Source organism: Hyperolius riggenbachi, chromosome 4 (assembly GCF_040937935.1).
Source record: "Hyperolius riggenbachi isolate aHypRig1 chromosome 4, aHypRig1.pri, whole genome shotgun sequence".
NCBI lineage: Eukaryota > Metazoa > Chordata > Amphibia > Anura > Hyperoliidae > Hyperolius > Hyperolius riggenbachi.
This window is the reverse complement of record NC_090649.1, coordinates 94,573,773-94,599,084: the sequence shown is the minus strand read 5'-3', so window position 1 is coordinate 94,599,084 and position 25,312 is coordinate 94,573,773. Positions and strand designations below refer to the sequence as shown.

At 42.2% G+C, this 25,312-nt stretch overlaps 1 protein-coding gene across 1 annotated transcript in view; it reads left to right on the top strand.

Annotated features, from left to right (window-relative positions):
- Positions 1 to 24,074, top strand: part of CPSF3 (cleavage and polyadenylation specific factor 3) — a 36,075-nt gene extending 12,001 nt beyond the window's left edge. The window contains exons 8-18 of the mRNA XM_068280322.1: positions 1,727 to 1,902; positions 3,849 to 4,007; positions 5,399 to 5,545; positions 5,702 to 5,854; positions 9,816 to 9,924; positions 12,242 to 12,340; positions 13,109 to 13,203; positions 13,298 to 13,385; positions 15,602 to 15,668; positions 17,519 to 17,612; positions 22,823 to 24,074. Of these exons, the coding sequence (XP_068136423.1) occupies positions 1,727 to 1,902; positions 3,849 to 4,007; positions 5,399 to 5,545; positions 5,702 to 5,854; positions 9,816 to 9,924; positions 12,242 to 12,340; positions 13,109 to 13,203; positions 13,298 to 13,385; positions 15,602 to 15,668; positions 17,519 to 17,612; positions 22,823 to 22,933 (1,298 nt within the window). The 3' untranslated portion in view covers positions 22,934 to 24,074. The remainder of the gene's footprint in view (positions 1 to 1,726; positions 1,903 to 3,848; positions 4,008 to 5,398; positions 5,546 to 5,701; positions 5,855 to 9,815; positions 9,925 to 12,241; positions 12,341 to 13,108; positions 13,204 to 13,297; positions 13,386 to 15,601; positions 15,669 to 17,518; positions 17,613 to 22,822) is intronic.
- Positions 24,075 to 25,312: the final 1,238 nt, after the last annotated feature.

Here is a 25,312-nt window from a genome sequence, read left to right as displayed (position 1 = left end):
CTCCATCATTATTCCTCCTTCATCTAAGCATTTATCATATCTTTTTTACAAAGTTTTTTTTTGATCCCTTTGTTATAGTAGCATCACACTCTGCACATATGACTTGGAGGGATGGGGAGTTTCATGTTATAACTGCTGAACAAGCAGTTACTGGCAATCTGCAGTTACATGACAAGCGGTGCAGGGAGTGAACAGGTTAAACGGGCAGATGCAAGTTAAGATGCACAGAAAGAATACCTTGTATGGCAGAGAAACGCAAACAAGGCATTACTTTCTGGATGTCTCTTGTAGACGGAAGTGATCAAATCGGCCAAACAGGATTGGATGCTTGTACTTGGCTTTAGCTGCAGGTGTGTAAGTGGTCATTGTGTAAGTATAAAGTCAGAAAGCTGAAGAGCACGTCGGTAAACCTACAGTTGCTCTGTAGTGTGTGGCATTTACATTCACTTCTATGTGTGTTTTTTTAAAAAATTGATTTAGAAAAGATTTGAACATTGTATTTACATTTACCGTCGTTTATTTCACCATAGTGCCCCTTTAAGTTTTTTTTGACCCGAGCTTGTAATAGATTTACTATAAACATCCATCTTTCTAACAAAGGCAAGTAAGCACAATGAGTACAAGTAACTTGAAACTACGCCTTGATTGAGAGACTTTTGTTGATCCTGAAACACTGAAACTAAAGCTGCACCAATAAACTATTGTTACTGCAAAGAGGAGAGCTGGTTCTCTTACAGTACCGTATTGAGTAGGGTGGCAGCAGCCACTGATGGCCAGAACACCTTTGTATACTTCTCTGGCCTTTACATTACGCGTGCATCACTCTGTGAGATTGAATAGGCTAGTACAGATGTAAGATTATGCCCTATCTCATAGCAAACAATTATGTAATGTCTGATCGTAGCTTTCTACTTCCATGAGCCTTTCATATTCTTCCAGCATCTCCATGCTTGGCAATTTTTGGCTGGATAGTGTAATGGTTAAGGCTTCTGACATAGGAGACCTGGGTTCAAATCTCGGCTCTTCATATTCAGTAAGGAGTTTTGAGCAAGTCTCCCTAAAGGTGGCCACACACCATACAATTTTTTAAATATCTGTTCAATTTAAGAATTGCAATCAAACTTACTGATTGTAACATTTCAAAAATATGACCAATGTACCACACACCTATGTTCAATTTTTTCCTCAATTATGATAAAAATTATTGGAAACTCAGAAAGTTGCTAGGGTGTGTATATTAATAAATTAACAATCCAACACACACCATATAATCTTTAGTAGAAATATCTGGCATTCCGGATCGAAAAAAAATGTAAAATCGGATCGGATTTTTCAGTCGAATGAAAAAAAAAGCTTTCGTTTTTTTTCGAGAGATACGATAGTTTTTATCGAATTACTGTAAAATCGGATCATTTTATTGTATCGTGTGTGGCCTCCTTAACACTGCTACTGCCTACTGAGTGCGCTCTAGCAGCTGCCTCGCAAGCGTTTTGAGTCTGATGGGAGAAAAGCGTTATACAAATACTGCAATTATTATTATTATCATCATCATTACTATTACCAGACATAGCTGTTGTTTAGTGCTTGGTGATAGGTATGGTTCGTACATCTGAAATATATTTACTGCCTCAGTGTATAGATAGCATTGTGGACTTTATGCAATGCATGAATTGTCACATGAAAATCCTCAGACTCTGATTGGTGTTTGTGTATCACCTTCTTGCAGATGAGTATTGGCAGAACCACCCCGAGCTGCATGACATCCCCATATACTACGCTTCCTCCCTGGCAAAGAAATGTATGGCCGTCTATCAGACCTACGTCAATGCCATGAACGACAAGATCCGCAAGCAGATCAACATCAACAACCCCTTTGTCTTTAAACACATCAGCAATCTTAAGGTTTGTTTTATCTAGAAGCTCAACATCATAATGTCCTGCTTTGCCAAAGAGTAGTTGAAACTGGTATCTTCATACTGGCATTGTGCTGCCCACAGAAGCAGCGCTTACTGTTCTTATTCTGTGCCTTGTCTGGTGTTTGATTATAGACACCGGAGTGAAGAGGTGGAGTGCTCAGCAATCTGTTACATTCCATGAATCATTTTCCAAGTGTAGGTTACAAAGCAACAGCTTGAAAGGCATCTGACTCAGAAAAAAAAAATCTGTTTTAATACACACCCACTTTATGTAGAGCACAGGTGCCGAACTCTGGGCCTGGAGGGCCATATCATGCCAGCGTTTAGGATGGACTGAGAAAAACAAAGTTTGCTTTCCTAAAACAGAAAGAATTTGCGATAATTCAGGTTGGAGTGAGCTTGAGATGTCTCCCAGTGCAACACTGCTGAATATATGCAAATTAACCATTCTACCCTTAGAAGCTAAACACACCTCCAGAACTGCTGGAATTCCATGATGTCAGCTTGTTAATTTGTACAGAGCCATAATAATCCAACATGCATCCAGGCTGTTTCGGATTGTTTGATCCTCATCAGTGCATGGCATGGATTAATTTGGCTCTTTGGAGTAGGGTTTGTAACACCGACTGGTACAGACTGAGAAAGAGAAGAATGTGTTCTACCTGATGAGCCACGCCTTTCCTGATTCAGACCCATCAATTCATTTGAGATGTGTCAGAAATGTGTGAGGAACTCGGCCCTGGAAGGACTGGTTTGACATGCCTGATGTAGAGGGAGGGCTCTGGATACCATAGAGAAGTGAGAGGGATATGAAGGCAGCCATATTTATTTACTTTTAAGCCATACCAGTTGCCTGGCTATGTTGCTTATCCTCTGCCTCTAATACTTACAGCTATCGACCCTGAACAAGCATGCAGCATATCCGGTGTTTTTAATATCATTGCTAGGTCTGACAAGATTAGTGGCATGCTTGTTTCTGGTGTTGTTCAGACACTACTGCAGCCAAATAGATCAGCAGGACTGCCAGGCAACTGGTATTATTTAAAAGGAAATAAATATGGCAGCCTCCATATACCTCTCACTTCAGTTGTCCTTTAATTTTACCTGGATAAGTGTAAAGTTGCACTTTGAGTCTGACGGGAGAAAAGTGCTATACAAATGTTAGAATTATTATCTTTCATTAGGTCGTTTTGTATCTGAAGGAAAAGGAGGTAACAATGTCTCACCACCAGTGGAGATAATCATTGTGATTTGTTTATAGAAATTACCTTCATTTTTATTCTTTGGATATATATCACTGTACCCCACCCACCTGCTTTATTGCCATGACATTTAGGCTGGGTCCACACTAGACCCGGTTGCAGGACGGACACTGCAGTCCGGATCAGGAGAAGTACCCACCGTACTGCAAACTGATGAAAGTGCATCAGTTTTGTATCAGTTTCCGTTCAGGTTTTTCCCTGACAGAAAACGTCTCTATCATTAGGAAGGAGTGGGAGGATTTTTTGGGCCAATCATAAAGCTCAGGCTATCCGTTTTCACATCCGTTTTTTGCCTGTGGAGCTGGAGATGCGTTTTCTCATTGCTTTCACTACCCCTGCGTGTATCCGTGGTCCTGATCCGTTGCGTGAAAATGCAGCAGGTCCGGACCTTCCATTCAGGTTTTGAAAACGGATCCCCGCAAACGCAGACGGATCCGTTTTTTACTTGGGTGAGGCTGGCTGCTATTTTAAACATTAGTATCCGGGACTCCGTTTTTCATCAGGTTTGAAAAACGCAGCCACGGATACGTTTCCGGACCTAGTGTGGACCAGCTCTTACTGTACAGATCTTTTAATACACAGTGAATATGAATGTGTTCATCTTTATACTCAAAGCCTGTTTGACATGTCATGCGGTTTGTATATTAGTGTTTTTGATGTCTTTCTGTAGAGCATGGATCATTTTGATGACATTGGCCCCAGTGTGGTCATGGCCTCCCCTGGTATGATGCAGAGTGGTTTGTCCCGGGAGTTGTTTGAGAGCTGGTGCACAGACAAGAGGAATGGAGTCATCATTGCTGGATACTGTGTGGAGGGCACACTGGCAAAAGTAAGTACACTAACGGGTGTTCCCAGCTCTGCTTTCTAGGCTGCCAGAAACATAAAGGAAGTGAAGGGCATAAAGTGTAACACCACTGTTATGGAAAACCAAAAACAGTGTCTTCCTCCTGCTAAATTATTACAAAGATTTTGTCAGACACTGACAACATTGCCTATTTTTTCTTTTGCATTGTCTCACCTTCCACATCCCTAGTGAAACTGTATTGGGTGTGTCTGAGTGTGGCTTGTTTAGCAAACATACAGCAAGGTACATTATCTCCAGTACTCTGACCTGCCGGAAATTAAGAATTGACTGCAGCAGAAAGTAAGGATGTAGAAAGGAAAATTATACACACAAACAGCGGGCTGTCACTCTGGCTGCAAGAAAACCTAAATAGGCACATCTGAAAGTTGTAGCTGTCAGTAGTAGTAGCTGGATAGGTAATTTAATTAAACTTCAAAATGGTTTGAGTATTAATACAACAGTGTTCTCTCCAGAAATTTTTCCAGCCAGGTGGCATGAAAAATTAGCCGGGTGGGGCGTGATGAGAGAATGCCAGTTCCCTGCTTACAGCATAGGAGGAGATGAGCTGATGACAGCCGGGTGCTCAACAAAACTAGCTGGGTGGAGCACCCAGCTGGGGAGAACACAGTACAATATGCCAAGTAAAGCTGTTAGACGGATGGGCAGTAGAAGGTGATCTCAGACATGTTCTGGTACTTCCCTCGTACCATGATCTGACCTTTGCCTAGTTCAACTTTAACCCCTTCCTTACCAGTAGGGTCTGCCCCCCTTAATAACCAGAGACTTTTTTTGGTAGAAAACAAAAACAAAACGGGGCTCGCTAGGGTCACACCGCACGGACCTGTCCCTCTACCATCTCTGCAGCCCACTCCCGCTCCCAGAGTTGGCTAGGAGCCGATTTTTATTGGCTCCTGATCCTGTGATCACTGTAAGCCAATCACATTGACTCCTGACCAGTGCATGGAGCACTGCTGTCATACTGACAGCAGAGCAAGTGGTCTGCAGCGGCGGGAGCATGTGGCGCGGCATTTGAAATCTACGCCCTGGCAGGGATAACTGGTCACAAACATGGCATGGATTTCAATGACTAAGGTCCAGAAGTGGATAAGTTCGATATCCGATTAGGAGAAACTTTTCTTTCCAGAAATTGCTTTGTAAATGTGGACATAAATGTAGACTATAGATCGCTACTATTTATTTGTATAGTGTGAGTATTTTGGAGTTTATTTATAAATACAGGTACAGTGAAAATGTTAAAGTGGATCAGATTATTTGAGCAAACAGTGTAATAGTGATTGGTTGCTCTGGACCTCTGTTTCATCCGATCCGATGCCCCATAATGTAAGTCTGCTAAATGTTATGTCATCTTTTACCAGCATATTATGTCTGAGCCAGAGGAAGTCACCACCATGTCTGGTCAGAAGCTGCCTCTGAAGATGTCTGTAGACTACATCTCCTTCTCTGCACATACAGATTACCAGCAGACCAGCGAGTTTATCCGGGCCCTCAAGCCTCCACATGTGGTGAGTTTAATATTGCAGAGTGTAGTCATATCTGATTTCTTCTTTCTAACATAACACGTCTTCCAAGCATCAGTTTAGGATTGTGAGCCACAAAGTTTTGTACTGGGATTGTACAGCACATGGCACTGACTCAGTCACTGGTGGTTGTATTTGCAGATATTGGTACATGGGGAGCAGAATGAAATGGCACGTCTTAAAGCTGCTTTGATCCGGGAATACGAGGACAATGAAGAGGTTGACATTGAGGTTCACAACCCCAGAAATACAGAAGCAGTTTCTCTAAACTTCAGGGGAGAGAAGCTGGCTAAGGTAAGCAGTGATCCTTGGTGGACAGAAAAATGAAACACGCTAGTAAATAGGGTTTCCTGCAGTACTTGAGGTCCAACAGCTCTGGGTCTGCCTGCTGGCAGGATCGGTCTTAAAGGGATACTGTAGGGGTCGGGGGAAAATGAGTTGAACTTACCTGGGGCTTCTAATGGTCCCCCACAGACATCCTGTGCCTACGCAGCCACTCCCCAATGCTCCGGCCCCGCCTCCCGTTCACTTCTGGAATTTCAGACTTTAAAGTCTGAAAACCACTGCGCCTGCGTTGCCGTGTCCTTGATCCCGCTGATGTCACCAGGAGCGTACTACGCAGGCCTAGTATGGTCTGTGCCTGCGTAGTACGCTCCTGGTGACATTAGCGGGAGTGAGGACACAGCAATGCAGGCACAGTGGTTTTCAGACTTTAAAGTCTGAAATTCTAGAAGTGAACCGGAGGCGGGGCCGGAGCATCAGTGAGTGGCTAAATGGGCACAGGATATCTGCGGGGGACCGTTAGAAGCCATGGGTAAGTTCAACTCATTTTCCCCCGACCCCCCCCCCCCCCTACAGTATCCCTTTAAAGAGAACCCGAGTACAATTAAAAAATAAGATGCTTAAGGAGAGGGAAGCCTCTGGATCCTGCAGAGGCTTCCCATGTTCTCCTCCGGACCACTGACACTGCCTGGGACACTGCAAGGTCGCATCCGCACTTCTCTTCTTGCACAAGCTCTCCTCTGGCTTACTGCGCAGGCGTGGCCGTACTTGCACGGGCACAATACGGAACATAAGGAGGAACGTGACCATGTCAACCTGTCTGACGAGCTGTTTTTGGATATGGCAACAGTGTGGGCCAGTGAGGATGTGGGAAGCATCTTTTTTTTTTGTTTTTTTGTTTGTTACTTGTGCATCTCTGATACACTTTAGGAGTACGTTGTCTGCCCCTATTCATTATATATATGTTGGCCTAAAGGCTGTGCAACCCTCTGACTGTAAACTGCTGTGGGGGTGAAGTGGGCACATGGATTACGTCTTTCCGTTGGTTGAGAGGTCACTTAAAGTGTACCTAAGATTGAAAAAAAAAAAAAAAAAACTATTCATGCATACCTGGGGTTTCCTCCAGCTGCCTTCAGGCCGTTCACTCCCTTGCCATCCTCCTGGCCCTCCTCGACCCTCCGCTTTCTGTCCCGGATCTGTATCCCTGCTATTGCAGTGGGGGACGGGGTTTCCTCTAGGGTTAAAGTGGATCCAAGATGAAAAACTAATATAGCAAGGAACTTGTCTTTATATCTTATCTAAAGTTTAGATGGTTTACAAAACATATCTAGTTCCAAACAGCTTCAGCAGTATATGATCATTTCTTCCTGTGATAAAATCAGAGCAGCAATGTTCTTCTTGTCATCATTACACACAGGCAAGCTTCTCTGCATCTTCACCCCTCAGCCTGTGAAAACTCCACTTCCCTCTCCGCCCCCTTGCCTCTGAAATCTGTGCATGCTTCAGCAAAAGCCTCCTCCTCCCCAGGCTGAGCTCCCAAGAACATTTGCAGCATGAGACTCAGAATTAAGGTTTGATATTAAGCGCTACACAATCCTGCTTCTGAAGGAGGAAAACCTCCTTCAGAAGCAGGATTGTGTAGCGCTTAATATCAAACCTTAATTTGAACTGCCTACAAAAATATTGGCGCACTACCTGATTTATTTGTATACATTTGCGCATCTCAATTGTTGTGTGTGAGACTCAGAATGCCTAGGCGCTGGGGGCGTGGATACATTCATTTACATGCAATTAGCTAATAAATAAAATAAAATAAAAAAACATTGGGTGGGGAAGAATGCCCAATAAACTATGTGTAAGGGGCAGGAAAATAAAGGCAGCAAAAGTTTGTCTCGAATCCACTTTAAAGAGAACCAGAGGTGTGTTTAAAGAATGTTATCTGCATACAGAGGCTGGATCTGCCTATACAGCCCAGCCTCTGTTGCTATCCCAAACCCCACTAAGGTCCCCCTGCACTCTGCAATCCCTCATAAATCACAGCCTTGCTGTGAGGCTGTGTTTACATCTGTAGTGTCAGTCTCAGCTGCTCCCCCGCCTCCTGCATAGCTCCGGTCCCTGCCCCGTCCCTTCCCTCCAATCAGCAGGGAGGGAAGGGATGCATGCAGGGACTGGAGTTCTGCCGGAGGCGGGGAGAGCAGCAGACTGACACTATAGAGATAAACACAGCCAGCTCTGACAAGCTGTTTGTCAGCAGCGTGGCTGTGATTTATGAGGGATTGCAGAGTGCAGGGGGACCTTAGGGGGGTTTGGGATAGAAACAGAGGCTGGGCTGTATAGGCAGATCCAGCCTCTGTATGCAGATAATATTCTTCAAACCCACCTCGGGTTCTCTTTAAATATGAGGACCAAATGGGGCTTACCAGATGTGGTGAACATGTTTTTTTCCTTAAAGAGAACCAGAGCTGAAGCACCCTCTTGTATACTATTTTACCTTATAAATCAGTGGGAACATGACAGTAAACACCTAATCTGCTCTTTGTTTCATTGTTCTCTGTTTAATCTGACTGTTATCACCTCTGATAAGAATCCCCGACTGAGCACTCAGTCTAGCTTTGCTACTGAAAGATTATAGCTGAGTCTGTCTTCTCTGGTGTCTTTTCAAGCCCAAGCCTGCCCCCTTGTGGCTCTGCTATAGTGACTCCGCTATAATTATTCCCTGCAAAGCCAGACTGAATGCTCAGTCCGGGATTCTTATCACAGCTGATAACAGACACTTTTAGCAGTGAGGATGAAACAGAGAGCATGGTATGTGTTTTCTCTAATGTTCTTACTGATATATATGGTAAAATACACAAGGGTGCTTCGTCTCTGGTTCCCTTTAAGTTGGCAATACATCTGTAGACTTGGTGGCCGATCGACCATCAGATTCAATAATGATCAAATCTGATGAAAATTGGTGCACTATTCGACCAATTGCAGGCTGAAATTGTTCGCATGTTGACATGCCCAATCAGGTGCGTGGCAGTAACGTTGTGCAATAATCACGAAAAACTAATGCGATGGACCCCTCAAATCCACTGTCCTCACTAATGTTTTATGTATTCAGAGGGGGAGGGGGGGCAGAAGTGGAACATGTCATAATAGCAGTGCACCGGATATGTCTGAACAGGTGTGCTGTTCTGTGTTCCATTCCACTGAATCCAGCCTAATTTTAAAGCAGCCTTAGACTCAGAATTTCCTCTCTGCTCTAAAAAATATTCAACAGCATAGTAACCTTTAAATAAAAACATTTTTGTTACAGCTGATACAATTCCTGCAATAAATCTGCAGTGTCTACTTCCTGCTTTCATGGACGCAGACATAGGGTTAACATCCTGTGTTTACAAAGTAATAAATCTGCAATGTGTCTACTTCCTGCTTTCATGGAAGCAGACATAGGGTTAACATCCTGTGTTTACAAATTGGCTGCTCTGTCAAGGCAGTCAGCTGACACAGCTGCCAGATTAAATTTGTTAATAATCACTGATCAGGGGGAATTAGACAGGCTAATGCAGGGTGCATTTCTCTATGCTCTCCTTTTGTCCTGTGCAAGAGTTCAGGTCCATTTTAACTATCCTCACATTAACCATACTGTCACTATAACGTGCTAACTTATTAGGCTGACGAGATATTATTTTTCTGTTAAGTATCAGTATCAAGTGAACTTTCATAGTCTAATCAGACTTAAAAAAAAAATCAGTGTAACAATGATACCGCCAAAAGAGTTCCTATTTACTACAGTATATACTGTATGAGAATGTCCATACTTTACAGTGCTATATACAACTGACTCAAATTACAGATCAAAATGCTTTCATGCCTGTGATTAGTAATTGCAGGAACATCATATTTACTGTGGGTCATGTTGTACTGAACATAATGGGGAGTTGTGCTCTATGGACTGCAGATTTATTAGACAATTGTCTCCCAACAGGTGATGGGTTCTCTTGCAGATAAGAAGCCAGACCAAGGTCAGAGGGTTTCTGGAATCCTGGTAAAGAGAAACTTTAATTATCACATCCTGTCTCCAAGTGACCTTGCCAGTAAGTACCCTAAATGTGTAGCAAGCCTTGCTCTCTCCTGCAGGTATTCTGACTTGTAACTGCTGCAGGAGCGGAGATCAATCACTGTAAGCTCAGTGTAGTTTGCCTTCTTAAAATAGAAGGTATTTGTGACAATTCAGCTTTAAGTGAGCAGCTGTGGTCTCCCACAATGCACCACTACAGAATATGCAAATTATCGATGTATACCCCTGAAGCCAGGCTTGCATCCACAACTGAAAGCTGTGATATAGACTATAAAATAAGAAAACTGTAGTTTAACTTTAACAATGAAATATTTGTAAAGTGCTTTTCTCCCGTAAGACCCAAAACGCATAAGCTTGTCTCAGATCAGTACATAGTGATGTGTACAGGGGAAAACGTTATGTGATCACAAATGCCAGACTAAACAGATGGATTTTTAGTTTTGGTTTAAACGTGTCCAGGGTTGGAGCTGTCTTGATTGTTTGTCAAGGCATTCCACAGGTGAAGGGCAGCATGACAGAAAGCTCTGGCTCCAAAGGTTTTTAGTTGGACAGTCAGGTTATTGGATCCTTTTGATCTGAGGTTGTGGGTGGTGTGATGCAGTTGCAACAAATCCTTCAGGTATCCGGGCCTAGGTCGTGTAGGGATTTGAATGTTAGCATGCCAATTTTGAAAATAATTTTATGGGTAGCCAGTGTAGTGAACAAAGGATTGGTGTTATGTGGCAATAGTTTGCTAACAGCCTTGTTTGTTTTTGGTTATTGGTTGTATCCTGTGTTTTTAATATGAACATAAACTTTCCAGCTTGCATGCCAGATAGTCTGGTCTCTCACAACAGACTTTTATAAAAAAAAAAACAATTTCTGTAGTTTACAACTACCTTATGAGTGCATTACACTCTCAGCAGCTGTAAAGTTGTATAGCACAGGTCCAGGGGAGCCAGAGCCAATCTTATGTACTGCACCTCATTCAAAGTACCCCTAACCTGAGAGGGATAGACTGACATTTATTTCCTTTTAAAAAAAATGCCACTTGCCTTCCAGTCCCATTAATCTCTTTGGCTGCAATAGTGTCTGAATCACACACCTGAAACAAGCATGTGGATAATCCAGTCAGACTTTTTTTATTTTATTTTTTACCAGTCAGACTTTATTTTTTACCAAACAAGACTTTATTGAGCTTGCAAGGGTTTAGCGCAAAAAAAGAAATAAGTGGAACAAAAGTTAAAGTTCTCACATAGAACCAGTTGTACATTGGAACCAAGTACATTACAAAAAGCAATGCTACATAGTAAGATCTTAACAGACCACATGGGGGCATTGTGGATTCAGCATTACAGGGATAAAAGTGACATCTCAAAAAAAAGAGGCAACTTATGATGATTTATTTCATATATGTCAAATTCCGAGCCATCAAATTTGGCCCACAAATGTTTTTTTGGCCCACTGTAGACCAGCAGCAAAGCTATATTGGTGGTGAAGCCCTAGATCACCAGGGAAGACATTTGGGGGAGGTAGGAGGGGCCCTTTGGTATTCTGTATCCGGCTATAGGGGTAAGTGCCATGGGTGGGCTGGCAGCCACTTGTAGCCTACACTCTATCTGCACACTACTCTGGGCCTGCGTATATTACCTCAAAAGCACAAGCCAGTATAAGCTGCTGCCTGATCGCTAAGGGAATTGCCCGTAATCTTTTGCTTGCTTGTGCATGGCTGCAACTCTACAGTATCATCCAGGCTGCACAGAAGTGTGGACAGAGGAGCACACTATCAGTACTGTACCTGCATTAACTGGAAAGACCTATGCTTCCTGTGTAAGCTGCTGCCTGATCGCTAAGGGAATTGCCCGTAATCTTTTTCTTTCTTGTGCATGGCTGCAATGCTACAGTATCATCCAGGCTGCACAGAAATGTGGACAGAGGAGCACACCATCAGTACTGTACCTGCAATAACTGATGAGACCTATGCTTCCCATGCAAGCTGTTGCCCAAATATTGCGTGTAAATCGCTGCGTATTGAGCACTGTGCATTTTGATCTAACACCATCTGTGCCCACTTGCTGAAACATTGAAAAGAAAAAGATGACTCCTTATTATTAACTTGATTAAAATACAGTGCTGTGGTATACTTTGTGCTTGAGTTTGAAAATGTTTTTTTCCCGGTCCCTTGGAGTTTACTATAAAGGGATTCTCCTGTAACAAGTGTTTCAGCCTGTGTTGGCTTCTTGCTGCATTGAATAGTACAGTTATGCAAGTGGGCAAGAAAACCAAATGCTTTGTATGTGTTCTTCTGGCTTTTTCTATTCTTTGGCATTAAATCGCCCCACTTCTTTGTGCAGGTTACACGGATCTGGCGATGAGCACGGTAACTCAGACGCAAGCCATTCCATACACTGGTCCTTTCAACCTGCTATCCTACCAGCTGCAGCAGCTCACAGGTGAGTTCCACCCACAGGCTGCACATTTATGTCTGCTGAGTATGCTGGAGACTTGAGCTATGCCATATTCTCCTGTGGATCCATAATGCACAGGTTATGCAGACAGGAAGGTCCAACCATGAATGACTAATTGTTTGGGCTGATGTCTCTGTATTTTGAACTTTCTAGTCTAGTTGGCCATACAGTGGTTGATCTGATCAGAGAGGGATGTATCTGATTGAATGATCAGCATGAAATCTGTTGTTTGAACTTCCTGCCAGGTCTCCCCATCTATGTGTTTAACTGCAGACTGTCCATTTTAATTTGAGGGTATTTACATCCAAATCAGGTGAACGGTGCAGGAATTACAACAGTTTGCATATGCGCCTCCCTCTTGTTAAGAGAGCAAAAGTAATGGGACATTTGGCTTCTCAGCTGTTCCATGGCCAAATGTGTGTTATTCCCTCATTATCACAATTACAATGTGCAAATAAAAGGTCCAGAGTTCATTTCAAGTGTGCTATTTGCATTTGGAATCTGTTGCTGTCAACTCTCAAGATGAGATCTAAAGAGCAGGCGCCATCAGTGAAGCAAGCTATAGTTAGGCTGAAAAACTAAACAAACCCATGATCAGAGAGATAGCAAGTACATTAGGCGTGGCCAACACAACTGTTTGGAACATTCTTAAAAATAATGTGGATTTTCATTTACAGCCTCATCCAGACAAATGTTAGTAAAGGCTCTGCTAATGTACACCACTGTATGTTCCTTGTTGTTCGTCCCTTCTAGGGGAAGTTGAAGAGATAGAGGTGAATGAGATTGATTGCATACGAGTCTTCAGGGCAATCACTGTAATAAAGGAACCGAGCATGGTGTTACTGGAGGTAAGGGAAAATCTCAGCCGGCTCTAGCTAAATCTACTTTGATTATCACAGTAAGACAACTGTTAAAACTGATTGAAATATCTCTTTCCATTAGTGGGTGGCCAATCCTTCTAATGACATGTATGCTGACACTGTTGCCACGGTTATCCTGGAACTGCAGTCAAACCCCGTTTCACAGAAAGGTACCGGCCTTGAATTTCCCTGGTATTTGTATATGTGGTACAAATAATTAGATCCTATACTACTTTTACATGAATAATAAAATACCAAACTGATTTTGTTGCTTCGGAGAACAGTTGTAAGAACATACATATAGATTTTACAGATTATGTTTGTTTTCATTTATAGCTAGTGTCTGGTCACCAGTGGGAAATGTTTGGGGCTCCATGACCAAGTCTAATCATACTGCTGTAATTGTTAAGGGGCCCATACACTGGTCGATTTCGGCCATCGATTGCTCGATAGATTCTATAGAATCGATCGATCAGAAATCGATTCTTTCAAATCTGTCGATTGATCGATTTGTGGTCGATTTCGATCAGTTTTGATGGATTTGATCTATCTGTCAGGATGGAAGATCTAGGTGGATCTGCTGCTTTCAGCAGATCCATGGTCCATAGCGTTGCATTGGCTCTAATGGTCAAATAATGCATTTAGATAGCTTTCCAATAGATTTCATTCTGAAATCTATTGGAAATCTGTTCCTAGTGTGTGGCACTGATCTGAAATCTATCTGATGTTAGAATCTGCTGCAAACCTATAAGTGTATGGCCACTTTAACTTGCCTAGAAGACAAGATCTGCATAATCAGTATCTAACAATTCCGCTTACATGGCCAGGACTTGGTGACTTTAATCAGAACATAGATTTTTTGCGCATAAAAGTCACAGTAGTGACAAATGTAGTGAATTATTCGGGATACCCTTAGAGGTCTGCAGCGCTTTAGGGGCAAACAAATATGCCTCCCGCCTCTGTCTGTATTGTACTCCTGGACTCCCTCTGTGTGCCTCATTCTCACGAACCAATCACCACAAATAGAAACTATACCACTCTCCATAGCGTAAAACCATAATTAACTTTATTTTAAATTGAAGGTAGATACTCATGTTTTTAAACTTTGAAATGAGTTTTATCGGGTTCTTCCCTGCTCATGGGCCACAGGGCTGGCTCTTGTATGCACCGCTGTAAGGAGTGCCTGTCCACGCTGCACCACTCTCTCGCTATCTCCTCGTTTCTTTGTTGAGACCTCCCCCCCCCCCCCCCCACAGGGCATTCTGGGACACCAGGCATTATTTTAACTGGCTTTGAATCACTTGAGTATACAAACATTCCGTAGGAATGCACCTGATAGGTCTAAAGGTGTGGCCATCTGTGATAAATTTCTGAATGTAATTCGGGGCGAGGAAAGATTTTACAATATGCAAACACTGACTAAAAAAAAATTATAAATGAATGTTGTAAAAAAAAATTAAGCAGTTATTATTCAGAACCTGTGCTGCTCAAATCCGGATCTGGGAGATACCCGGATAGTTGCTCTCCGTATATCTCCCAGTAAACCTGGGCGGGGGAGGTCAAGCTTACCTGTCTGACGTCTTCTTCATCCGTCCCTCGGCGCCTCCCATGATGCGCTCCACGCGTGTCATGTGATTATAAACACTTCCTCCTTCAACCCGGAAGGAGGAAGTATTTGTAATCATGTGACCGCCGCTTGGACCGCATCGTGGGAGGCGCAGAGGGACGGACTGAAGAAGACGTCAGACAGGTAAGATTGGCCCACCCCGCACAGGTAGCTGGGAAATATCCGGATAGAACTATCCGGATGTCTGCCGGATCCGGATTTGAGCAGCACTGTTCAGAACGATTTTTTACACTACAGTTTCTCTTTATATATGAGTTGTTTGGGGAACCGGGCAATATAATAGCTTGAGCTTTTTCTTTTTAGGCTTGTGGAAAGGACTAGGGGCCATGATCTGCACATGGAGGAAAAAGTTTTTTATCCATTTTCTTTAGGAAAGGATTCTTTACAGTGAAAGTGATTACATGTGGAATGTATTACCATAGGAAGTTGTTATGGCAGATTCTATATCTGCTTAGATGCTTTCCTTGCTTTGAAAGACATCCATGGCTATAATTACTAAGTAATTTCCGGTGGTGTTGATCCAGGGATTTTATCTGATTGCCATCTGGAGTCGGGAAGGAATCTTTGGGGCTAAGTGGACCATGCCTTGTAAGGGTATTTCACCTTTCTCTGGTTCAACAGGGATATGTGAGGGAGCAGGCTGGTGTTATACTTCATTTTCTGGTTGGACTTGATGGACATATGTCTTTTATTTTTAATCCAAATAACTATCTAACTATGAGCATCTGTTTCTATAGATAACTGTTGTTTCTGTTCCAGCTGCAAGTCACAGAACCTGCAAAGTAGACAAGGAAGCCTATATTAAGAGACTGGAGATCATGCTGCAGTGAGTAAAAATCTGGCCTTGCCTTGTCTTCAAAAAATATGGATCAGCATGCAACTTCAGATATAAGCAACTGAACTGCCATACAGGAAGTTGGGATGGACCATCCAGTAGTTTTGTAGTTCCCTAGGGCTGTAGGATCATGCTAGTGTATTAGGTAGTCCCCAGGTCACTCCAGCCTTTGAGCACTGGTGACCAAGCTATAAATGTGCAGATTCAGTTTACTTGATTGCTATGGGGAAGGGAGAAAATAGGAAGTGATGGCTAATGCCTTTCTACATCAGGAAAAGCAATTATGATCTGCAAAATAGATTTCCTCTCTGCTCCAAAATATTAGCCACAGCATGATGATGACCTTTAGGGGATATAAATTCTTCATTACAATTTATGGAAATCCTAAAAAAAAAACTTTAGTTTTAACTGGGTTAGCATTGTAGGGAGCACAGAAAAGGTTAAAGCGGATTCGAGATGAAAAACTATAACAAGTAACTTGTCTATATATCTTATCTAAAGTTTAGATAGTTTACACAGCAAATCTAGCTGCAAACAGCTTTAATAGAATAAGAATATTTCTTCCTGTGATACGACAGCTGCCATGTTGTCTGTAAACATTACACAGAGGCAGGCTTATCTGTATCTGGAGCAAAAAAACCTAACTACCCCCCCCCCCCCCCCTCCTCCTCCTCTCTCCTCCCCTCTGCCTCTGAAATCTCTGGCTAGTAATACCTCCTCCTCCTGCCCAGACTGAGCTCCCATGAGCCCTTGCTACTGTCTGAAAGTGCCAAGGCTCTCTGAAAACCTGTGGGCGTGGCTTATTTAGTTTATAGGGAATTAGAGCATTAAAACAAAAACAAAAAAGTATTTGACTTGAGGAATGCCCTATAAACAATAGGAAAGGAACACAATTAGGCAATGAGTAAAAGTTCGGATCCACTTTAAGTCTCAATCTCTTCCAGTACAGGCAGAGCCATAGCGCTCTCATTCACAGCTACTGAAGAAGCTAATGGCACTCTGATGCAGCTAAACAAGCACACAGCTCAGTGCAGTAGATTTCTACAGCACTTATACTGTATGTGGAATGAAAACTTTTCATTGTGCTAGAGTTCAGGTCTGCTTTAAATGCACCCAATCACTTTTTTTGTTTTCAAAGTTTTTATTGAAATTTTTAACAGCTCGGGCTGTACATAAAAGGTATAAACAACATAAAGAGAACAGTGAAAATAGCTTATACAGATATCTTCAACATTTAACTGAACTTTGTGGGGAGGGAACAGGCATGATAACCAGTAGCATAATCTAGCAGGCATTAGAGCAACTTAAAATAAGATTACTACCGTCAGAAAAAGCTTCTATGAGCCCACAGAGGACTAGGTCCAGCTATCTTGGGCTTGTTAATGGAGAATTGAGGGGGAGGGGGGGGGCTAAGCTTTATAGATACTTTCCTGAACGCCTGTCGTCCAGCGATAGACAGGCGGAGCTGGGAGGATGATAACCATTGGCGTCATCAGGAAGTAGTTGAAGAAAAGAGCCGAGAAGGAAAGAGAGAGAAGGAAGAAAAAAAAGGGGGAGCAGTGATCACATGACTGCTGTTTAATTGTGGACTTCAAGGAGTTCGGCTTATTATGAACTTGAGTAAAGTAGGTAGCATTGGCTGGATGAAGGGAACTTCAGGATTCAGTTCTGCTGAGCCAATGTTCGGCATTAATGCCTAATAACCAAGTTTTGTGCTTGTTGTTTTATTATCACATACCCAGTGCTATCTCAAGTCTCCATTTTTAAGATGCATAGTTTTGTTACGTGTTGTTGTTCATCCTGTTTATGTAATGTGTGTCTTCTTGGCCCTTGTTATTCAGGGACATGTTTGGTGAAGAGTGTGTGAGCACCAGCGACTCCACCATGACTGTCACCGTAGATGGAAAGACAGCCGTCTTGTCTCTGGATAACAGGGTAGGTGAAACTCAAACACTGATGGATCTTTTGCTGGAAGGACTTGTTCACACCCAGAGCATTTTCAGGTTCTTTTCAAGAGCTGGCGATTTTGAATATCGCCCTAAAAGCGCTTGTGCAATGATTCCCTATGAGAGTGTTTACATATGAGCGGTTCGATTCCGATCCGCTCCAAAAAGCGCTGCCTCTACTGTTTACCGGGCGATTTGCCTCAATGGAAGGTATAGGGAAATTTAAAGCACTTTGTATAGCGATTTTTCCCAGCGCTTTCATGAATAAATACATTGTATTTATTCATTTCCGGGTGAAAGAGTTCACTTCCTGACTGATGTCTGATGTCAGGAAGTGAAAAAAAGTGCTTAGAAAAGCGCTTATAAAGCGCAGGGAAAGAAATTGCTCAGCACTTGAAAAAGTGCTGACTATTTATGTGAACATAGCTGAACTGTAGATTCCAAGACTTGATGTGTTTCTTTTATATACAGGTAGTCCCCGATTTACAAACGCCCGACTTACAAACTTTTAAACTTGTATAAGCAGGTACAGAGGGTAGAGGTGACACAGAGGGGGACACTGGAGGCACAGGGGGGGGGGCACAGAGGAGGTACAGGGGACAGAGATGGCACAGTGTTCCGACTTAAGAACAGATTCAGGTTAAGAACGAACCTGCAGTCCCTATCTCATTCGTTAACCGGGGGCTACCTGTACTATAACAATGATTACAAGCCTTTATTTACAATGCAACAGTAATATATCCTCATGACATACATATTAAAAAAAATCACTAAGGTAACTATTTATGTAGTTTTTGTTTTGTATTTTATTAAAAGATGTATTTTTTGTTTTGTACAAGGGTTTTGTTTTGGTAACTGAGGTAGGACTGGAAGGGGTAAAAAATAATAAAAAAAATGTATTTAATTTTTCTATGTAAAAGTGTATTTGGGTACATTTTACTTTTTGGCCATAAGATGGCACTACACTTGGTTCCTGTCTGCTGTGAACAGTAGACCATAACTAGTGTGTGTGTAACAGTTTGCTTTCGGTTTTGTGAATGAGAGGCTGCATCTCACTGCTGCAGGCTCTTATTCGTCACAGACACTGTGATCGGGTTTGGGAACAGCTGTTTTCCATTTACCGATCACAGAAGGAAGGGGTTGGGAAGAAGGCGAACAGAAACGGCGCAGGGATCGCGATTGGTGGCGGTAAGTAAACAATGCATATGTGTATATATATATATATATATATATATATATATATATATATATATATATATATATATATATATATATATATATATATATATATATATATATATAATATTATTATTATTTAGTATTTATATAGCGCCGACATATTACGCAGCGCTGTACAGTGTATATATATATCTTGTCACTAACTGTCCCTCAAAGGAGCTCACAATCTGATCCCTACTATTGCCATATGTCTATATTATGTAGTGTAAGTACTGTAGTCTAGGGCCAATTTTAGGGGAAGCCAATCAACTTATCCGTATGTTTTTGGATTGTGGGAGGAAACCGGAGTGCCCGGAGGAAACCCACGCAGACACGGAGAGAACATACAAACTCTTTGCAGATAGTGCCCTGGCTGGGAAATATATATATATATATATATATATATATATATATATATATGCCCCGATACGCAAGTGAAGCATACAGGGGCGTATGTATACGTACCAAGGATCGGAAACTGGTTAAAGCACACCTGACCTATTCACCTCGTCAAATAGCTTAAAGAGAAACTCCGACCAAGAATTTAACTTTATCCCAATCAGTAGCTGATACCCCCTTTTACATGACAAATCTATTGCATTTCACAAACAGACCATCAGGGGGCGCTGTATGACTGATATTGTGGTGAAACCCCTCCCACAAGAAGCTCTGAGTACCGTGGTACTCTGGGCAAACTGCCACAATGTAACAATGTTCACAGACAGGAAATGGCTGTTTACAGCTGTCTGCAACAGCCAGAACAGCTATAAACAGCTACATAACCTGCCCACAGTAACAATGTCACCATGTAATACATGTCAGAATGTGAATCTGGGAGAGGAAAGATTTTACAATGAGCAAACACTGACTAAATTATTTATACATAATTATTGTAAAAATGAAGCACTTTTTTTTTACATTATTTTCACTGGAGTTCCTCTTTAAATGCTGCTTTTAAGGGCCAGTTCTGTTTAACGCCAGCCACGGCTCTCGTCCAACGCTGGAGTTAGCGTGATCAGTGTGCCCATTTTTCCCATTGTTTCTGCAGACTCTGGAAGCAACATGCTGCTCTCAGGGTCGCTTATCGCCACATCTCCGTGTCTCCCTGTGGGCTTGAAATCCGCCGAAAGCCACTGGAAGATGCTTCTCTGCACGCTTGCAGAAACGTTAGACCAACGCATCAGCAGAAGCCCATGTGAGTTGGCCCTAAATCCTAGTGTAGCATTCAAGTAGCAAGGAGGTACAAGCTCTTCCCAATAGATGCCACATAAGCGAGATACTGCAGCCAATATAATCTATTCCACCAATAGATAGCTCAAGTCATTCCAGAAATCTCAGTGCAAGTCACATAAAACTAGCCTTCTTTATAATGTAAAGGAATAGAAAAACCCATTTTTGCAAAGGTATAAACCAATTTATTAATAATCTTAAAAAAGACACGCAGTGTTAGAGCTGGTCCACACTAGGTCCGGAAACGTATCCGTGGCTGCGTTTTTCAAACCTGATGAAAAACGGAGTCCCGGATACTAATGTTTAAAATAGCAGCCAGCCTCACCCAAGTAAAAAACGGATCCGTCTGCGTTTGCGGGGATCCGTTTTCAAAACCTGAATGGAAGGTCCGGACCTGCTGCATTTTCACGCAACGGATCAGGACCACGGATACACGCAGGGGTAGTGAAAGCAATGAGAAAACGCATCTCCAGCTCCACAGGCAAAAAACGGATGTGAAAACGGATAGCCTGAGCTTTATGATTGGCCCAAAAAATCCTCCCACTCCTTCCTAATGATAGAGACGTTTTCTGTCAGGGAAAAACCTGAACGGAAACTGATACAAAACTGATGCAAAACTGATGCACTTTCATCAGTTTGCAGTACGGTGGGTACTTCCCCTGATCCGGACTGCAGTGTCCGTCCTGCAACCGGGTCTAGTGTGGACACAGCTTTAGTCCCTAAAGTGCAAATCCCCATAAGTTAAAAAGACCCAGGAAACATGTCCTAATCACCAACTGCATGTAATAACCCTGGCAGAGGAGAGAGACCACTCCAGGTAATGCTCCCTGCCTTAACCCTAAGTGCACTTTGTAAAGCAGGCCTGCAAATAAAGTTCCTGTTGCTATGAATAACACTGGTGCTGTGAACAATAAGCAGGATAAGTTCAACATCCAGCAAATCTACTGCGTTCACACTATAAATGGCAAGCACAAAGTGCATCCAGTCCAATATGCAAATCCAAGCTGCTCCAGTAGGAATCTTGTATATAGTATTATCCTACACAAGCAAAGCTGCAAAGCATAGGCGGCAAATGGCAGTTCACAATGCAAATATATGCTTCAGGATGATGAATGCATCCAACCTAATATGCAAGTCCAAGCTACTCCAGCAGCAAGCTTGTGTATAATATTATGCAGCATAAACAGGGATGGAAAGCATATGCGGCAGGTAGCAGTTCACAGTGCAAATATATGCAGCTACAGGAACACTTTTAAATTCAAATCAGAATTGAGACCTTTGGGCACTAGACTATCACATCTGTAAATCCACATACATTCCTTCTGATATAAAATCTTATCGAAGTCGCCCCGTCTCCCACTAATCTGTAATCTATAAATTCCTCTATATTTCATACCATCTGGATTGCCCTGATGAAATTCTTCAAAATGTACTGCTAAGGGACTAGATTGCTCTTTCTTTTTAATTACTGCATGCACCCAGGAGGGTGCTGGTAAGCTAAATCACAACTCTGTTGATTGATTATTATAACCCTGAAGCATATATTTGCATTTTGAACTGCTACCTGCTGCATATGCTCTGCATCCCTGTTTGTGCTGCATAATACTATACACAAGCTTGCTGTTGGAGTAGCTTGGACTTGCATATTAAGTTGTATGCATCCATCATCCTGAAGCATATATTTGCACTGTGAACTGCTACCTGCCGCATATGCTTTCCATCCCTGTTTATGCTGCATAATATTATACACAAGCTTGCTGCTGGAGTAGCTTGGACTTGCATATTAGGTTGGATGCATTCATCATCCTGAAGCATATATTTGCATTGTGAACTGCCATTTGCCGCCTATGCTTTGCAGCTTTGCTTGTGTAGGATAATACTATATACAAGATTCCTACTGGAGCAGCTTGGATTTGCATATTGGACTGGATGCACTTTGTGCTTGCCATTTATAGTGTGAACGCAGTTGATTTGCTGGATGTTGAACTTATCCTGCTTATTGTTCACAGCACCAGTGTTATTCATAGCAACAGGAACTTTATTTGCAGGCCTGCTTTACAAAGTGCACTTAGGGTTAAGGCAGGGAGCGCTACCTGGAGTGGTCTCTCTCCTCTGCCAGGGTTATTACATGCAGTTGGTGATTAGGACATGCTTCCTGGGTCTTTTTAACTTATGGGGATTTGCACTTTACGGACTAACACTGCGTGTCTTTTTTAAGATTATTAATAAATTGGTTTATACATTTGCAAAAATGGGTTTTTCTATTCCTTTTCATTTGTTTACTGGTGTGCTGTGCACACATTGTGCTCTATTTTTGATACTTCTTTATAATGTATTCATTCCAGCTATACAATACTATGCAGCCTAAGGGGGCTTCTGCATATGAAATAGGAGTTGCTACCTATAAAAGAAAGAGGAGGCTGCAAATGGGGACTAACACATGAAAAAGGGAAGCTGATACCCAAAGGAGCTGTGCATGAAATAAATGGGCTACACTACACAGATGTTACACATGGAAGAGGGGGCTGCATATGGAATGGGAGGGGCACTGCTACACATGGATGTGGAGCCCCAACATGCTTGGCATAGGTGCAAAAAAAGTGTAAATCCAGCCTTGTATATAATAGCTGTATATCCCTGCAATCTTAACAGGAGATGCAATCAACTGATCCATGTTGTACAACCCTCTCTTCATAAATCACTGCTGATCATCCCTTAGTCCATAAGGAATTCATGTATTTCTCTCTTTAGACTGTGGAGAATGAGGAGGGAGTGGATGAAGATGAGATGAGTTCCTTGCGGGAGATGGTACAGTTGTCAGCGCAGAGGCTTTACGATGCTCTCGGCCCAGCAAACCTTTAACATGTCACATCATTAATTTGTTGTCTCTCCTGGTGAAAAGGTGTATTTGTTTTTATTTACCAGTCTGAAACGTTGTACTTGCGGCACTACTCCTGATCCTATGATTGTGCAGCCTGCATTCAGCTAAACATTTGCTAAGCCTACAGGTTTCCTTTTAAGCATTCAGACCCATTTATGCAAAAGTAGTAAATCCAAAAGCAGCAAGGGTCAAATCTAGTGAGAGCACTGTGGTAAATGTTATTTAGAGATGACTTGCACCACTGCCAAGAGATGCAGGCAAATAAAGTGCAGCGTTGAGGGGGGGTTGAATCTTTTTTTTTTTTTTTTTTTTAGAGCACTTGGTCTAATAATAATATTTAAGTCACAGGGTTGGTCAGTGAGATGCAAATAATTTTGAGTTGATGCAAGATTATGCAAATTGTGTATGCAAATGTTTGCAGCTTGAAAATGGACCAATCAAATTTTACCTCAGCAGGATATGATTGGTTCATTTTCAAGCTCTATAAATTTGCATAATGCTGCATTAACTCGAAATTATTTGCATATCAATGACCATCACTACTAATTTCCAACAGAGACAACATGAAATTGTCTTGTAGTAAAAGGTTGCAGCTGTCGCATGATTCATTCTGGGGAGGGTTGTAAATGAGAAGCTGGTAATCTAACAGATGTGAGATTGCAGTCTCATGCAGGTACCCACACTGAAAACTTTAAAACAGAACATAATTCTATGGATGCTGCATGCAACTGCAATCACACAACCACTCATTCACAAATCATGTCACCAACCCCTACTATGATCTGATATGCCCCATGCTGCCAAATCTTAACCCTCTTAAAAGCAGACAAATTCTCATGCAGTGCAGAGTTGCAGTATCAGTTGTGATAATGCCATAGGAGATGCTTGGAGATCTGTAGAGAGGGCCAGGGGGTTCCCAGTTTGGTACATACACCTCATTCCCTCTCTCTTTGTATTTGGAAGTTTCAACACCTGCAGTGTTAGGAATGACCCCGTTCTTCCAGACTCCAAATACTGCAGAGTACTGGTAACGTTTGTTTCATGTTGTAAATAATTCTTGTATAATGCTGACTAATTTGTGAAAAATAAACAGCGAAACAGTAAAGATTTTTATACACAAAACAGCTGATCATTTTGTGATGTTTTTGTTCCTGGTTGTGGTAATTACAAAAAATTAACAATCTTGTAAGAATATGTACCTAGAAATGATGATTGGTGTTGAATCTAAGAGCGCTTTTAGGCCTCTTGCACACTGCAAGTAATTCCGATTCAGATTCCGCTTTTTAATTAGTTTTTACATCCGATTCAGATTCCGATTTGCAGTGTGCAGGGAGCAAACTGCACATCGGAATCTAAATCGGATGTAAAAACTGATTAAAAAGCGGAATCTGAATCGGAATCACTTGCAGTGTGCAAGAGGCCTCATGCTGAAGGCCAGGTTCACAGTGGGATGTTGTGTTGCCTTCCCTGTATAACAGGAACACAAGGGAACAAAAAGGAGTATGGCACATTACGGCCGTGTTGCATCGCATACAGTCAATGTAAAGTATTCTGCACTTTACCAGCTAACACATGCGTTCATCTGTATTGCATTGCATGCTGTGTATTACCATACCGCGACCCACTACACTGCTACGCTACCGATGCACTGTGAACATTGCATAGGTGGTGCATTGCAGTGCAGTAAGCCATGTTACAAGGCGACCATTACACAGCACCACTGTGAACGAGGCCAAAAGTGAACCAATAGTGGAATAAGTGGAGGATAAGCCTGTGTTCTGTCCTACAACAGATGCGTGGGATGCAAGCTTAGTTATTGTATGTCTTCCCGCTGATACAGCTCTATACAGAACCACAAGAAACTCAACCTTTTATTCAGGGATACCTACTAATATAATCCCCCAAATTTTGCACATTTACAATCAAGGTAGATCAGGCGGTTCAACGTTAAAACATTGCTTGCCTCCCTTGAGGGATTCCCTCTGCCCCACAAAATCTTTGCCAGGATTATGGAGTAAGCCATAGCAATACTAAACAAAGAGCCTTGCCTTTTTCAGAGCATCTTTCCATCTTGCCATGATCCAGCACAATATTGCTTATTCACATTTTGTTTTTGATTTTTAGAACAGTTTGGTTGGATTCTTATGTTGCAAAAATTGAAATGTGATCCCTTTTCAGGCGTTAGTGTTTTTTGGAAGTAGAGGTAAAGTTACGAGAGAGCACATAAGTTGTTTGTTCCCACACAGAAAAGGGTAGGAATTTGGCTGTCCCCTTTCGCTTTACCAGTTAATGAGGGCATTGGGTCCGACTTCTGCAGCTCCAGCTCTTCCCTGGGCCACGACACACTCAAGACCCAAATT